This window comes from Saimiri boliviensis, chromosome 14 (assembly GCF_048565385.1).
Source record: "Saimiri boliviensis isolate mSaiBol1 chromosome 14, mSaiBol1.pri, whole genome shotgun sequence".
In the NCBI taxonomy this organism is placed as follows: domain Eukaryota; kingdom Metazoa; phylum Chordata; class Mammalia; order Primates; family Cebidae; genus Saimiri; species Saimiri boliviensis.
Genome location: NC_133462.1, coordinates 18,714,761 through 18,732,201, shown reverse-complemented (window position 1 = coordinate 18,732,201; position 17,441 = coordinate 18,714,761). Strand labels below are relative to the sequence as shown.

At 38.4% G+C, this 17,441-nt stretch overlaps 1 protein-coding gene and 1 non-coding gene across 8 annotated transcripts in view; both read right to left on the bottom strand.

Annotated features, from left to right (window-relative positions):
• Positions 1-13,316, bottom strand: part of ZNF420 (zinc finger protein 420) — a 37,058-nt gene extending 23,742 nt beyond the window's left edge. Inside the window, exons 1-4 of one of the 7 annotated variants that reach the window (XM_003937434.4) lie at positions 13,178-13,316; positions 11,685-11,728; positions 4,143-4,231; positions 1,853-1,979 (exon numbers count right to left, since the gene is read on the bottom strand). In XM_003937434.4, the coding sequence (XP_003937483.1) occupies positions 1,853-1,979; positions 4,143-4,151 (136 nt within the window). In that variant the 5' untranslated portion in view covers positions 4,152-4,231; positions 11,685-11,728; positions 13,178-13,316. Of the gene's footprint in view, positions 1-1,852; positions 1,980-4,096; positions 9,009-11,684 lie in introns of all 7 variants that reach the window. The other 6 variants (XM_074386431.1, XM_074386433.1, XM_010348009.3 and 3 more) reach the window with 6 other exon arrangements.
• On the bottom strand, positions 6,388-6,528 carry LOC120362930 (U4 spliceosomal RNA). The gene has a single exon (XR_005578716.1). It is a non-coding gene; the product is annotated as a U4 spliceosomal RNA (small nuclear RNA).
• Positions 13,317-17,441: the final 4,125 nt, after the last annotated feature.

Genomic DNA, 17,441 nt, shown 5'->3' with positions numbered 1-17,441 from the left:
TCTTATTATCCTAGTAGTCACTTTTCTCTAGATACAAGTTTATCTGTTCATCCTATGAAGCTAATACCCATCCCAAGGCCGTTACACTGCTTTCCCAGATACTGGCTTGACTCACACCCTTACTTTTTAGTCAGGTCTTTGTTCAAATATTACCTCTTCAGAGAGGCTTTTCCGAAATCTAGAACAGGCCACTCCAATCTAAAACAGGCCGTTCCAACCCCTCATTATTCTTTACTTGCCTACCTTTCTTTACCTTTATTTGTACTACTTATCACTACCTGTTATTGTTATATTGATAATTATTAAGTAAATGCATATGTATGTATATACATGCACATACATATACATATAATTTTCTTTCCATATGTATTTTGTATTTCTCCCACAAGAATGTGTTTCAGCAGAGAAAGAACCTTATCGAGACCATTAATTCCCCAATGGCTCCTATAGTCCTTGGCAGGGAATAGGTACTCAATAAATATATTTTGGATACATGAACAATACTTTAAAGAATAAAGACGGTAAGTATACATTTAAAGAAACAATCTGGAAAGGAATTGACTCCCAAGTTTACATAAAAGTGTTGTCACTGGGGAGGAGGAAAAGCCATTCCCTCTTCTGAAAGTGGGAAGAATTATAATAAAAAACCAACAGGGAAAGGAGGTAGAGGAATTAGGTAAGATTCTTTAGGAAGATCATGGTGAAAACCCTTGCTTTTCTCCTCAAGTCATAAGTCTTTTTTCCACACAACCTGGGTGCTCTAGGGACACGTATTAATCAATAACTTCCTAAAGCCTTCAGAGGAGAAAGGAAGGAAGAGGCAAGAGACAGTTTATTCCAGCACAGGGAATAAAGTGATCATCTAGGTTGGAAAATCACTTATTCAAGTTTTAATTGATATGGATTTCGTTCTGTATAAAAATACTACAGAAGAAAACAATAAACTTTCTTAGACAATCGCAAGTTCCCTCTCAACTATTTTCCAATACAAGAAAATTCTAGCATATTCATTCAATGTCTAATGCAAAGTTCTTTCTTTTTTTTTTTAAATGGAGTCTCACTCTGTCGCCCAGGCTGGAGTGCAGTGATGGGATCTTGGTTCACTGCAACCTCCACCTCACTGGTTCAAGCAATTCTCCTCCCTCAGCCCCCTGAGTAGCTGGGACTACAGGCACCTGCGACCATGCCCACCTAATTTTTGTATTTTTAGTAGAGACGGGATTTCACCATGTTGTTCAGGCTGGTCTCAAACTCCTGACCTCAGGTGACCTACCTGCCTGTGTTTCCCAAAGTGCTGTGATTACAGGCATGAGCCACTGTGCCCAGCCCAAACTTCTTAATATGTAATATTCAACAACTAAGCACATATAAGACAATGTGTTTGTTCTAATTAATGGGTTGGTTCATTTGAGTTGTTGGTAAAATGCATTGATCTGTTCCATCACTATACAAATGATGTAAACTCTGATCAGAAAAAACATACATCTCTGCATCTATTTTTTAAATATGTGACTGGGCTGTAAATTATTTAGAGCTCCTTCAGCAGATCTAAAGTGTAACAATGTATAGGCTGTTTAATCTGCCAATATTCCAACTATCCCAAACTTCAAATCTAGCCCCTTGATCATCAAGGAAGATAGTAGGAAGATGTTATTAGAAGGCAGTGATAAGGCTTTTTGAAGGATGGAAAAGATAAAGGTGCCCTAAGAAATTAACTTCCAGTAATTGCAAACCATTCCTTGGAAAAGAATAAGAAATTCAGCTAATTATTTAAAAAGCAACCGTGAAATACCAGCCGAGAAAGCAGCCATTCCAAAGGTAGATCCTGAAATATGAAGGCCAGATTCCTTACCTAGTGATAGCAAGTTGCTGTAGTTCTCCAACATCACATCTCTATACAAATCTCTTTGAGCAGTGTCCAGGTATTCCCACTCTTCTTGAGAAAAGTCTATAGCAACATCCCTGAACATCACTACTTTCTGAAACAACAAATGAAATGTTAGTTTTGGAAATTAAAAAACTAGGCTGGGTGTGGTGGCTTACATCTGTAATCCCAGTACTTTGGGAGGCTGAGGCGGGTGAATCACGAGCTTAGATCGAGACCATCCTGGCTAACATGGTGAAACCCCGTCTCTACTAAAAATACAAAAAATTAGCCAGGTGTGGGTGGTGGGTGCCTATAGTCTCAGCTACTCAGAAGGCTGAGGCAGGAGAATTGCTTAAACCCAGGAGGCAGAGGTTGCAGTGAGCCCAGATCGCGCCACTGCACCCCAGCTTGGGTGACAGAGTAAGACTTTCAAAAACAAAACCAAAACTTTTTCAATGGAGGGAGAGATCATGGGAACACTCCACAAAGGAAGCAACAGAGTAAATGGGCAGAAAAGTACAAATATGTTCCTGATTATTCCTATTAATATAGTTTTGTTGTTGTTGTTGTTGTTGTTTTGGAGACAGGGTCTCCCTCTGCCACCCAGGCTGGAGTACAGTGGTGCCATCATAGCTTACTGCTGCCTTGAACTCCTGGGCTTAAGTGATCTTGCCTCAGCTTCCTGAGTAGTTGAGACCAAAGTATGTGCCACTGTGCCCAGATAATTTTTAAATGTTTTTGTAGAGACAGGGGTCTTGTTATGTTACCCAGGATAGTCTTAAACACCTGGCCTAAGGGACCCTCCTGCCTAGGCCTCCCAAAGTGCTGGGATTACAAGTGTGAGCCACTGCACCTGGCCTGCTGTAGATATTTTCTACATACAAGAACATCTTACTTTACAGATAAGTTTGGGAATTAATAAAGTAAATGCAATGTCCCAATTAAAGGAAATAGTATATACAAGCATTCTATACAATATGTATATTGTGTATCATACATTCTTTAAGTTTCTCTTTCTTCACTATTTAAGGAATAAACAAAATAACTGGGAAAAATTATCTGTAAAACCTTATAAAACAGATTTGTATAAAATTAAAGAATTTATTGATGCTCCAGATTCACCATTAGATCCAAGTACTATATCATAAACATTTTCCTCATCATCAATAATTTAGTAAATATTTTATAGGATACAGAATAGCTCCATATAATGAATATATCTGATTTAATAAGTGCTCATATTTAAACATTTTAGGTTGTATAAAATAAAATTATGTAAGTATTTCTTAGTTCTCAGAGTTTACTATTCTCAGCAACTTCTGCTAGTAAATGATCACCTTTATTATGATCATATTTACTATTAATCCATAAATGTAACTTTTCATCATTGTAAGCAAAAGAAAGGTGAAAAACATAATCCAAATTTACACATTCAAGACCAGCACATGTTGAATTTCAAATTGATCCATATTAAATTACATCTTCCTGGGGAAGATCCCTGATCTTTCTGTATTCAGTCCCTCATCATCTTCCTAATCTTAAAAACTAATAAAGCATGAGCCGGGTGCAGTGGCTCACGCCTGTAATCCCAGCACTTTGGGAGGCTGAGGCGGGTGGATCACGAGGTCAAGAGATTGAGACCATCCTGGTCAACATGGTGAAACCCCGTCTCTACTAAAAATACAAAAAATTAGCTGGGCATGGTGGCATGTGCCTGTAATCACAGCTACTTGGGAGGCTGAGGCAGGAGAATTGCCTGAAGCCAGGAGGTGGAGGTTGCGGTGAGCCGAGATCGCGCCATTGTACTCCAGCCTGGGTAACAAGAGCGAAACTCCATCTCAAAAACAAAAAACAAAAAACAAAAAACAAAACTAATAAAGATGAGCTCCTGCCATATACTGAGAGTAAGCCCAGTCACGACCAAGTCCTGTCTTGTCTACCTGGGAACTTAGATCTAAAGAGAAGTTCAAAAGGTTTTCATGTGGGGTGCCATCTAATATCTTCCTCTGTCTTATGAAATCAGGGAACTCTGCTTTTGTTAGATCAGTGTTCCTAGTTGAAGATGCAGAATGGATTGTTGAATAAGTATGTGACTATAGGTTAGATCAGAAAGACACACTTAGGGAAGACACTATCACTTATAAGAATGGGACAAACAGGGAGCATATTCCTGAGGGAGGTTAGTTAGGAATGAATCTTCAGAAGTAAAGAATACAAATACACACATACTCTGTAAAAAAGTAAGTGAAGAGAGCACAAAGAAACTCCAATTTACCCAAGCCATGGTTTTTAGACCTGCAAGAAATGATCAGTCCTCTTCTGGTTTCCTATCTTAGAAAAGCACAGAGTCTGGAGAATGCAGAGCTAGGGAGGAAAAAGCAGAACAATAAGACCAGGTATTTTACAAACTAAGAAATGATTCAGTTGGAATTATCTTTGTTGTTCTTTTCTTTTGGTATCTTTCTCCCACCGCAAAACACATACTAAGCAGTATAGATATAGGTTGTGGTTCTTACCCTGATCAAACTCAATACTTTCTATCTACAAAAAGAAAATATAACAATGTGTCTACCACTTCTGAAATGAAACTCATAGGTAATTTGACATCTACAGATGTCAAAATGGAGATAACGAACAACTTAATATTTCAGTATATTTATGATCATACACAACTACATTAGAAGATACAAATAAGTAAATGCTTATGCATACAATGACTTATAATGAAGAAATTTAGATTTATAATGACAACAAACTCAATTCTTTCAAAAAATTAGTTCAGTTTATAAACCCCTACCAAGTTTTCAAGAAAAAAATATTACCATAGTGGAGACTAGAGCACAGATTTTTTTAAGGCTTAAATTAAAAAGATAATACAATTCTATGCCAATAATTTAGGCAATTTCAATGATATAGACAAATTCTTTAAACAAAAATTGCCAAAATTCACACAAGAAAAAACAGAAAAAAAAAAATCCCATGGATATTAAATAAATTGAATTTGTAGGAATAAACAAGCAAAAAGACTATCTAGAGAAGGCCCAGATGGCTTTACTGGTAAATTCTACCAATATTTAAGGCAGATATAACACTATTCTTTCACAAACTTTTTCAGAAACAGAAAAAGGAGATAGCACTCTGTTCTACATTTTGAGGCCAAATAACCTTATTAGTAAAACCTCACAAAGATATTACACATAAAAAAATTACAGTTCAATATCCTCTAGGAAAACAGACATACAACAGAGTTATAAAGTATTACCTATCAAATCTATTTGACTTTGGAACCACAAGTATGTTTTCTATAACTAAAATCACAAAATTAAATCAAAATGAAAAAATTCTCTAAGAACCAAAAACAAAATGAAACAAATTTATCTGTGCATAAAGCTGGAAAGTTAAACATATAAAGGAAGTGACTATTTTAAGAAACTTTAAAATACAGTCTTTTTATTTTTATTTTTCGAGATGGAGTCTCACTCTGTCACCCAGGCTGGAATGCAGTGGTGCAATCTCAGCTCACTACAACATCTGCCTTCCAGGTTCAAGCAATTCTCCTGCCTCAGCCTCCTGAGTAGTAGCTGGGATTACCGATGTGTGCCACCGTATCTGGATAATTTTTTATTTTTAGTAGAGACGGGGTTTCATCCATGTTGGCCAGGCTGGTTTTGAACTCCTGACCTCAGGTGATCCTCCTGCCTTGGCCTCCCAAGGTGCTGGGATTATAGGAATGAGTCACGGTGCCCAGCCAAAATATAGCCATTTGACATTAGACCCAACATAACCTACAAACAAAATAACTATAAACTGTTTTTCAAAATTGTCTTAGAGTTTATAACTTTGTGAAGTTATGTCTTAGAGTTTTTCAGTAGTTATACCGTTATTAATATTAGCATTGTTAGTCTAAAACTAATACATGTATATAACCTGAAATGATTATACATACATACACATATCAGTGAGAATCTTAGTATCGTTAATCATTATGAATTAAGATTTTTTCAGATTACAAAAGCAACACAAACATAAAATCAGATAGTAAGAAAAACTCTATAATCTTTTAATTCAATTGGAAATATCAGGATACACTCAGGCTTTTTTTTTCTCCTTCTAAAAAATTTTGTATTTCATCAGCTCTGTTAAGGCTATAAGCAATGACAACTAGGAGCAATGAGAGTTCCTACTGTCCTGGTTGTGACTTCTTAAAACCACTTCACATAAAAGGAACCAGGGTCCCATAAAGAAGTGGCTGATCTTATGTTTGGGATGGGAAAATGTTTAAAATGAGCCTAGAATACCCTGTTAGAACAGAAAGTCTGGAATCTACCGAAGACTACTGAAGTCATGTTGAAAAGAACAAAAAGGAATACAAACGTAGGAAAACCGCAGAGGGTAAACCTTCCACTTGCCATACACGGAACAATGTGAGCATTAATAAGAACAGTAACTGTTACAGATGGAAACATAACAGATATGTTTTAATCCACAAATTAAAAATAACAGTTTTCTTTTTAATTCAGTCTCTGTAGAGACTGTCAAAAATTGCCAATGCCAATTATGTTGCAAGTCGTCACGGCGGGGTATTGGGAAAAGTTTTCAATTAGCAATAATTGAGCCTCAGATAAACCTCATTGGCTATAATACTGCCACTGTGCAAAGCTACTAATAGTTTAAAAGAAAAACACGGAATAAGCTTTGGGAGATACCGAAAAATAATAAGAGGAAAATCAATATTTTATTCTAGTTCTGTTTATTTTTTTTGTTTTTTGTTTTTTTTACACCATAAACTGTTCTTTAGGTAACCAAGACACTGAGAAAGAATGACTCCCTTTACAGATATATTCCAGCTAATAAATCCAGAAGAATTATCATTTTGTAACCCCTGATAAAATAACATAGTCAAACAAAGATGCCAATAGCTGGCTGCTAACTTCACATAAAGGAAAACAACCAAATACTATGCACCACTTCAGAGAAGTGCACATCACTATGCATGATGGATTAGTAAAAAACAAGCAAAAACCAACAAAAATCCTCAACCTGATCAAACCTCTAAAATTAAATACCAGTTTACTAGAAATACAAGGTCTGAGGAACATGTTAAATGACACCAGAGACAAGCAATCAACAAAATCCAGAATATGGGTAACTGTACAGCAAAATTCTGTTTCTGGAAAAAATAAACTGTAAGAAAGAAAAAGTGAAAGAACCTAGGGATTAGAAGAATATTTAAGAAACATATAGCACTATTACAGCAAACAAACACTGTTTGGATCTTGATTCTAAAAAAATCATAAAAAATATTTATAGACAACGGGAAAATTTGAACACTCATTGGCTCATGACATTAAGAGAGTACTGCCTGTTTTGGTTTTTGGGTTTTTTTTTTTTTGAGACAGGGTCTCACCCTGTTGCTTAGGCTGGGGTGCAGTGGTGCAATCTTGGCTCATTGTAAATTCTGCCTGGCAAGCTCAAGCGATCCTTCCACTTCAGCCTCTCAAATAGCTGGGGCTACAGGCACATGCCACCATGTCCCACTAATTTTGTATTTTTAGTGGAGACAGGGCTTCATTGTGTTATCCAGGCTGGTCTCGTACTCGTGACCTCAGGTGATCCACCCACCTCAGTCTCCCAAAGTGCTGGAATTATAGGTATGAGCCACCATGCCTGGTTTTTTTCTTTTTAGCAGTGATGATACTATGGTTATTATTTTTCTTTAATTTAAAAGTTCTTACTTTTTACAGATATATATTAATATATTTAAGGATGAAATTATATATCTGAAATCCACTTCAAGATAACCTGTTTTATTTATTTATTTATTCATTTATTTTGAGGCAGAGTCTTACTCTGTCACAAGGCTGGAGTGCTGTGGTGCGATCTCAGCTCATTGCATCCTCCACCTCCCCGGTTCAAGGGATTCTTCTGACTCAGCCTCCCAAGTAGCTGGGACTAGAGGCATGTGCCATCACGCCTAGCTAATTTTTGTATTTTTAGTAGAGACAGGGTTTCACCATGTTGGCCAGGCTGGTCTCGATCTTCTGTACTTGTGATCTGCCCACCTTGGCCTCCCAAAGTGCTGGGATAACAGGCGTGAACCACTGCGCCCAGCCCCATATGTTGTTTCTTAGAGGAGGGGTGGGAAGGTGGGAGAAGAAACAGGGGTACTGACGAAACATGTTTAGTCATAAATTGATATGTGTTGAAGCTGAGTGATGGGTAGAGTATATAGAATACATTACAGTACACTTACTTCTGTATATTAAAACATTTTTTCCATAATAAGAAGTTAAAGAAAAGAGACTTGAAGAATGGACTCCACATATGAACAATTCATTCCAGAGGATGGTTTTTCAGTAATTGTTATTTTATCCTTTGTGTCTTTAAATTTTTGTATTTTCTAAATCATGCCAACAAACAAGTACTACTTTGATATCAGAAAACAAAGATATCAGCTTCCTGGAACTCTAAACAGGAAACAAGTTTTATTAAAAAAAAAAAGGATTCTCACTAAATTTGGAGAAAAAAGAATATTTAACAGCATATACTCTAAGAAAAATTTTTTAAAGTTAGGTAATAGAAGATGAGAAAGAAGAAAAATGAAGAAGTGTACGAACTTTATTGAGACACAGAGTTGCAATTCATGCAGAACTTGTGCAAAGCATTAAAATAAACGAAAAGTAAGCCACTTCTACAAACTTGCCCCAAAGATAAACTTCCACAGAAAAAACAACACATGTAGTTATTGATGGCTGCATTATGTAACAGTAAAATATCAGAAAAAAACAAATGGCCATCCACTGGAGACTTGTTGAATAACTACTACAGCCACACAACAGAATATGTGGCTATAAAAATAAATGAGGAAGATCTTTATAGGCTCCTATAGGGTTATCTCCAGGATACCACAGATGTGTGAAAAAGAAAAAAGAAGGTGTAGAACAGTGTACATAGAGTACTCCTTTTAATTAAAAATAGAATAAAAATTGCATACATACACACATATATAAACACATACATCATTTAAAAGAAATATAAAAGTAAAACCAATGAGAAGTACAGGTACTTATCTAGAGACAGAAGAAAGAAGCTGGTGGAGGGGATAGAAGTGGACACTAGACTTCTTCAAATTCATCTTGTTCTGTAGTTTTGATTTTGGATATATGTTATGTAATTTAAAAACAAGATTAAATCATAGTGGGAGAAATGCAATCCCTAAACATCAAAAGCAATATAAAACAAATGAGCCTAACTGCATTTCCAGTTGGCAGCTTAACCATATGAGAAGTGCTATTTAGATGACTTTTAAAAAACAGTAATTTAATTATACATCCCTAGTGGGATATATCCCGTCAAACTCCAACAAGACTTTATTGTTTTTCTATATTCATATGGTTGGTAATATATTGGTATTGTTATTTTGAAACTCTTCGTCTCAACCCAAACGAAGGCAGAAAAGTGAGAATAGGAAATAAAGAACAGATAGGACAAATATAAAACAAATGGCAAAATGAGGAATTGAACCAAACCATATCAATAATCACACTAAGTATAAATGGTCTAAATACTCCAATTAAAAGATGGAGATTGCTGGCTGGGTGTGGTTGTTCACACCTGTAATCACAGAAATTTGAGAGGCCGAGGTGAGCAGATAACCTGAGGTCAGGAGTTTGAGACCAGCCTGGCCAACACTACAAAACTCAATCTCTACTAAAAATAAAAAAAAAATTAGCTGAGTTGCAGTGAGCCGAGATTTTGCCAGTGCACTCCAGCCTGGGTGGCAGAGTGATACTCTGTCTAAAAAAAAAAAAAAAAAAAAAAAATGAGATTGCCAAATTGAATAAAAACACAGACCCAATTATATGCTGTATATAAGACAGGCACTTGAAATATCAAAACACAAATAGGCTGAAAGTAAAAGAACAGAAAAAGATATACAATACTAACACTAATGAAAAGAAAGCTGGAGGCTGGGCAGTGGCTCAGCAGTGGCTCATGCCTATAATCCCAGCACTTTGGGAGGCGGAGGCGGGCGGATAATGAGGTCTGGAGATCAAAACCATCTTAGCTAATACAGTGAAACCCCATCTCTACTAAAAATACAAAATATTAGCTGGGTGTGGTGGTGGGCACCTGTAATACCAGCTACTCACACCACTGTACTCCAGCCTGGACGACAGAGCAAGACTCCGTCTCAAAGAAAAAAAAAAAAAAAAAAAAAAGCTGGAGTGACTACATTAAATATCAGGCAAAGTAGATGTTCAGAGCAAAGAATATTATCAGGGATAAGGAAGACCATTTCCTAATTAAAAAAGGGTCAATTCACCAGTAGGATGTAAAAATCTAAAACCTTTATATACCTACTAACAGAAAATCAAAATACATGAAGCAGGCCAGGTGTGGTGGCTCACACCTGTAATCCCAACACTTTGGGAGGTAGAGGTAGGTGAATGACCTGAGGTCAGAAGTTTGAGACCAGCCTGGCCAATATGGTGAAACCCCATCTCTACTAAAAAAAAAAAAAAAAAAAAAAAAAAAAAAAAAAAAAAATTAGCTGGGTGTGGTGGTGTCCACCTGTAATCCCAGCTACTTGGGAGGCTGAGGTAGGAGAATCACTTGAATTTGGGAGGTGGAGGTTGCAGTAAGCCGAGATCATGACACTGCACTACAGCCTGGGTGACAAAGCAAGACTCCAACTCAAAAAAAAAGAAAAAAAGAAAAAAAATACATGAAGTAGAAACTGAAAGAAACTACAAGGAGAAAAATCCAACAAAGAAAAAATCAGTAAAGATATGGAAGATTTAAACAACACTATCAATCTACCTGACCTAGTTGACATTTATACAACACTTCACTCAACAACCACTATAGACTTTTCAAGTGCGCATGGAACATTTACTAAGATGCACCAAGTTTTGGGTCATAAAACAAATCTAAATAAATTTAAAATGATTCAAATCATACAAAGTGTTACTCTGTGAACACAATGTAACAAAATTAGAAATCAGTAACAAAAGATCTCTGGAACAGCCTCAAAATATTTGAAAACACAATACTTTAAAATAACTTGTAAGTCAAAGAAGAAATCAAAAGGGCAAATTAGAAAGGATTTTGAACTGAAGGCAGAATAAATGAAACAAGATTGGAAAGTGATCGCTTTTAAGCTAGGCATATTCATGATACTTTTGTGTACATTTGAATTTTTTCAGAAGCAGCTGAAAAAAATTAAAAAATCAAAATGCTGCTGTATCAGAGATAACACAATAGAGCTCCCCTTTTTATTTTTTTTATTTTTTATTTTTTATTTTTGAGACGGAGTCTCGCTCTTGTTACCCAGGCTGGAGTGCAATGGCGCGATCTCGGCTCACCGCAACCTCCGCCTCCTGGGTTCAGGCAATTCTCCTGCCTCAGCCTCCTGAGTAGCTGGGATTACAGGCACGAGCCACCATGCCCAGCTAATTTTTTGTATTTTTGGTAGAGACGGGGTTTCACCATATTGACCAGGATGGTCTCGATCTCTTGACCCCGTGATCCACCCGCCTCGGCCTCTCAAAGTGCTGGGATTACAGGCTTGAGCCACCGCGCCCGGCAGAGCTCCCCTTTTTAAATCCATGAGTCTCAAATCCATTCTTCCTAAATTTAACCACTGTTGGGAAGCACATATCACAATTAATGGCACATTATCTTTGTCTCAATCTACCAAAAATTGCCTTGCCCCTCTGTCATTTCAGAAGGCAGAAAATTTCAAAAAGAAAATAAAAATGCCTATGTCCTGTAATAACAAAGGTATTTCAGGAAACAAAGAGGAAATACTCACCTTGGACATTGCGACTGAAACAGCCATTCTTTATCCTCTGGGTTCTACTCTCAGAAAAAGAAAAACAGAACGAGATATTAAGTCTTTCTTGGGGAATATGCTAAATTAGAACATATCCTCTTCCCCATCCTCTTAATCTCACTTAACATAAAGAAAAGTCAGGCGGAGACTAGAACAGGTCTTCTACCTTCTGTATCAGAAAGAAGGGCCAGGTCACAGCAGTCTTTGGTTTGAATTTATTTCTGGATTCAAAGTTGTATGCTGGAGACAGAGAGCCCTGTGGTGGAGTGCTTCAGGTTCAGAACTGTGTGGCTGCGTCCAAAAGCACTCCCTCTGAAACTACTCCCACTCCTGGAATCCCATGACATTTCCAGTGGCCTGTCTTGAAGGTATTTTAAGCCCTAAAATTCTCATCTCAAAACCAGGTCTGTGTCTTGCAAGTAACTCCTATTCTTCACACAGGTGTCCAAATGTCTGGCTTCCTTACTTCTTGCCACTTTCTTGCATTCAGTTCCCTTAAGGCTATAAGGTGAGAGGACACAGGGAAGAAGCTGTGAACCTGTAACTACATTTCACAGGTAAGCCAAGGATGGATACAGAAATGAAGGAATACAGGCTATGTATGAACGGGCAGCCACTGTGGTAAAAACAAAAAGAAGTCCTTAAGTCCTCAGAGGAGCACAGAGCCACGTAAGACTCATGATCCATAGACAGACCTCAGCCCCAGAAATACCAAAATGAAATTTACTTCTGCACTGGACAACCCATAAGGTCACAGAATATACAAATGGCCAGACAAAGTCACACATAATCACATTTCCACAGTCACACAACTAAAGGCACAATCACCCAATTATGCTACATTGTTAGAGCACCTCCTCTCAAACAAAATCCCATTAAGTACAAGGCATATAATTACATTCAAGCACCTTGTCAGAGACACATACCTCCAGAAACACCCTTTCAAAGCTGCAAGTTTAGTCTCTTTACCCAGTCATAAAAACAGCACACAATCCGACAGCCATACATAGTCACCCAACCAAGTACCAGATCCGGGAAACACGTGGTCACAAACACCGTGTCACAGCTACAGTCACACACCTTACATTTACTGGCAAACCCGTCACAAGATATCAGGTATATACACAACCTCAAAGTGACACAAGCACATCCAAACACTCTTGTCACAAATGTCACACACTTTATAGTCACAGGCAAACCTCAATTATACACGCGGTACATACACAGTCATGAGCACATCCCAGCCAGGTAAGCAAACAGTCACAAACACCTTCAGAGTCACAAACAACTCACACTCACACAACTGCTCATACACAAAACCGCAGCCACACACGCCCAGTCGTGTATGCACAGGTAGGCACCAATACCAGGCAGGCTGCAGCCAGCACACAAAACCCAAGACACGGCCACACGCGTAACCTCAGCGACGCTTTCTCCGCGCAAGTCCGCTCTGGCATCCCGGACACTCCTACCCCGACAGAGGTGCAGTTCAGGTTCCAAGATCTGGCGCTCGGGTTCCAAGCCCGATTTCGGGTTCGCCAGCCTAGCAGGTGCCGAGCCAAGCTCCCCACCAGACGCGGCCCTCTCCCCACGCGAGGCCTCCAAATCTCGCAAACCAACGGAAATGAAGCTGCGTTCCGGACGCGGTGACTCTGGGAAATGTAGTTCAGCGCCGGGAAGGCCGTGGCTGGCCGGCTGGCACCGGGATGCTCAGGCCGCTCACCCCCCCGGAAGGTCATGGACTCAGCCTGTGGAACCGGCTGGTCCCGGTTGCGGCGCCCCGGAGATTTCTAGGCGTGCCCACCCGCGCTCAGTGCGCAGGCGTCGGGCGCTCAGGGCCTGCGAGAGCGAGCTCTGAGTTGTCCCAGGGTCTACCCAGAGCAGGAGAGAGGGTGGGACCAACCGGCCAGGCAGGTGCGGGGGAGAAGCCGGAGTTGGTGCGGGGACCTGCCAGAACCTCGGATTTGCAGAGGACCCTCTGTGTGCCCTGCCAGGCCTTTAGGGGGAGTGTGCGTGTGTGTGACAATGGGAGACGCTGGGTGGACTGGGAGTCTTTCCGTGGCCGGGTGTGTATGGTTGTATTTCTGCCTGCGTGTGATTCTTCCTGCTGTGGGGTGTGAGGTGATTGATACTTTAAGCTCCGTAGTAATGGGATTTTAAAACTGTGTAGAATCGTCTGACAGAGTAAGATGATTCTACACAGATCTCTGCTGTGGTTTGCTTACGGATATCTGCTTTTTGTGTGTGTCCATAATTGAGTAACTGGTGATTTGTGTTATATAAAGGTGCTTTCCTTGTGCTTGTATTTCAGTGTCTGTAAGGGTGCCACTAGCAAATGGGGCTGTGTGTGATCGTGTGTGACAGTGAAAATACACAAGTTATTTGGCCCAGGTATTTCTTTTTTTTCTTTTTGAGACGGAGTTTCGCTCTTGTTACCCAGGCTGGAGTGCAATGGCGCGATCTCGGCTCACCGCAACCTCCGCCTCCTGGGTTCAGGCAATTCTCCTGTCTCAGCCTCCTGAGTAGCTGGGATTACAGGCATGTGCCACCATGCCCCGCTAATTTTTTGTATTTTTTTTTTTTTTTTTTTTTAGTAGAGACGGGGTTTCATTATGTTGACCGGGATGGTCTCGATCTCTTGACCTCGTGATCCACCCGCCTCGGCCTCCCAAAGTGCTGGGATTACAGGCTTGAGCCACCGCGCCCGGCCAGGTATTTCTTCCTTAAATAGTAATGTAATAATAATCTGGAAACGATAATTTATCTGACAAGTAATTGAGACATGATTTTTCTGTTGGATCAAATGTATGTGTTATAGGGAAGAATGCAAAATTAACATAGTTTTTTCTTAGTTTTTAGAAATATTATTTCAAACCCAGTCTTAGGGTAACAGTCTTCCTCTGCCACAGTAGGCCAAAAGAGGATATCCATTATTTTCTAATTAGAGGGTAAAGTTTCTCTAATTACTGGGGAAAGTTGAGAAGCCATCAACGAATAAAACAATAAAATAATGTTATACATAAAAAGGGTGAATTTTAGCACAGCACAGCACTGGTCAAATTTCCCAAATTCTAGGTCAAACACTTGTCCTCATTTTCTGACGAGAAAACCTTGACTGGTGGAGAGAAAGTAACAAGCCTGTAGAGTTTGTTGGTAAACCTGAACTTATCTTTACTAACTTTGAGACCTCTTGGGCTTTTATGGTTTTTGAATAATCACAAACTTATGAACTTCTAGCACAGAGAAGATAGCTATAATTTCACCATTCCTTTGGAGGGGAAAAAATCAATAAAACTTGGTCTTTCAAGACATATATCAAATACATTGATCTCTTCCCAGTAATGTGACTGGAATAGCAAATTTGGTGAACAGAATTCTTGAGTGAATAAAAGTAAAAACCATTAGAAACCTAGACTGCAGGAAGTGAGAAGGATTTGTTAGAAGACTATGTGATATAATTAGTATAAAAATAGTATATATTTTTGGCCAGGTGCAGTGGCTCACACCTGTAATCCCAGCACTTTGGAAGGCAGAGGCAGGCGGATCATGAGGTCAGGAGATCGAGACCATCCTGGCCAACATGGTGAAACCCTGTCTCTACTAAAAATACAAAAATTAGCTGGATGTGGTGGACATGCCTGTAATCCCAGCTACTCAGGTGGCTGAGGCAGGAGAATTGCTTGAACCTGGGAGGCAGAGATTGCAGTGAGCTGAGATCGTGCCACTGCCCTCCAGCCTGCTGACAGACCAAGACTCCGTCTCAAAACAAAACAACAGCAGCAAAAAGTACATATTTTATAGAGTGATAGGCACCAAACGCCTGTTAATGGTAACCTTTAGGGAGAGAAGGGAGGATTTAGGGTAAAGGGGGAGAAGTAAATGTCAAAGAGAACTTTAGCGCTATGGGTCATCTCTCTCTCTCTCTCTCTCTCTCTCTCTCTCTCTCTCTCAACAAGGTAACATTACTCATATATTTAAATTTTAATTTTAAAATATAAAAAAATATTTAGAGCTTTGCAGAATTGTAGAGACTACTCTGACTGTAGTTCTCTCTAACCCTTCCTAGGATGGTGTTGCTTCCCTGACAGCCATGGAAATGGGTCTCAATTCCACAGCCAGAGTCTGACCAATGTCTTATCTTTTGCTATATGCAAGATGGCTTCTAAGTTTCTAAACCCATTGTAATTTCCGTATCAGATCATGGGAAAGACAGACATTGTTAACAAAGAAATGACAAGAGTCTTGGTGAGGGAGGAGGAATCAGGTAGAGTGAAATCATTGGTTATTCAAGCCCAGTTTTTCAGTCAACAGAAATATTTTACAATGTTATTCAAGTATTTGCCTTAGAGGTGCCAGTCCATTGGAGGAAATTGAGTCTAGTTCATTTTGTCCTACTAAAAGCATTTAACCTTCACCTGCTCTTTTAATTAAATTCATATGTTTTAAAGATACTTCTATTAAATATTGAGTAGATGCAAAATATTTATGAAATGTTTCTTAAGTTTTCAATACAGCAAAAAACCTGTGTATCAACTACCTTTTTTTAAGAAAGAAAATATTGACTACTAACTTTGAAGACTCCTAGGTATCTATTCCCATTTCTATCCCCTTTTCCTTCAGATATAACAATTATCCCATTTTATAATTCTCTTGCTTTTCTTTATAGTTTCAACTACTTACTCCAAAACTATGTTGCTTATGGATGTTTTTGAGTTTTATATGACTATTTTTTATACTATTCTGTGACACGCTTCTTTTTGGTCAACATTATTTTCCTGAGATTAAGCACTGTAGCTATAATCCATTCATTTTCATTGTACAGTATTCCATTGCTTGACTATATTACAGTTTTTAAAATCCATTCTCAATTGGTAAAAATGCGAGATGCTTCAAAGTTTGAAATTATAGTTCTGCTGTGAACATTCTCGTACATGCTTACTGATGGACATGCAGAGGCTGTTCTAGGGCAAGGGTCATCACACTTTCTTCTGTAGAGGGACATATGGGAAATATTTTAGGCTTTGTGGGCCATACAGCCTCTGTCACAACTACTCAACTCTGCCATTGTAGCATGAAATCATGGCCATAGACAATATGTAAAAGAATGCGTGTGTTCTAGTAAATCTTTATGCAGAGGCAGGATTTAGCCTGTGGGCCATAGTTTGCTAAGTCCTGTTCTAGGATATATATTACAAATATGATATTACTGAACACAGAGTAAATATTCCATGAAAATATCCTCAACTTTACTAGACAATGTGCAATATTTTCCAAAGAGGACTTTTCAAATAATACTCCTTGCTAACATTTGAAATGGTCAGAATTTTAAGTTCAGGTGATTCTGGTAGATGTATATGCAGATATATACAGTAGAATCTCATTTTGGTTTTAATTTGCATCTCTCTGATTACTAATAAGGTAGAGATTTTAAAAACACGTTTATTGGCCATTCCTTTTCTGTGAAATGCCTACTGAAACCCTTTGCTCAATTTCTTTGAGTTGTCTTTTTATTATTTGTAGGACTTTGCAAAAATATTTCAGAAGAAATTATGAAGTCCTATGTGAGTTTTAAATGATGTATTTATTTTATTATCTTATTCTATAAGGCAGGTAAAGTAGACCACAATAATCTCAACAATAAGATGGGAAACCCTAAATAGATAAAAATTAGGAAAACATAGATGATTAAGACTAGGAGAAACTTGCAATTAGTATATACAGAAATAAGTTCATTAA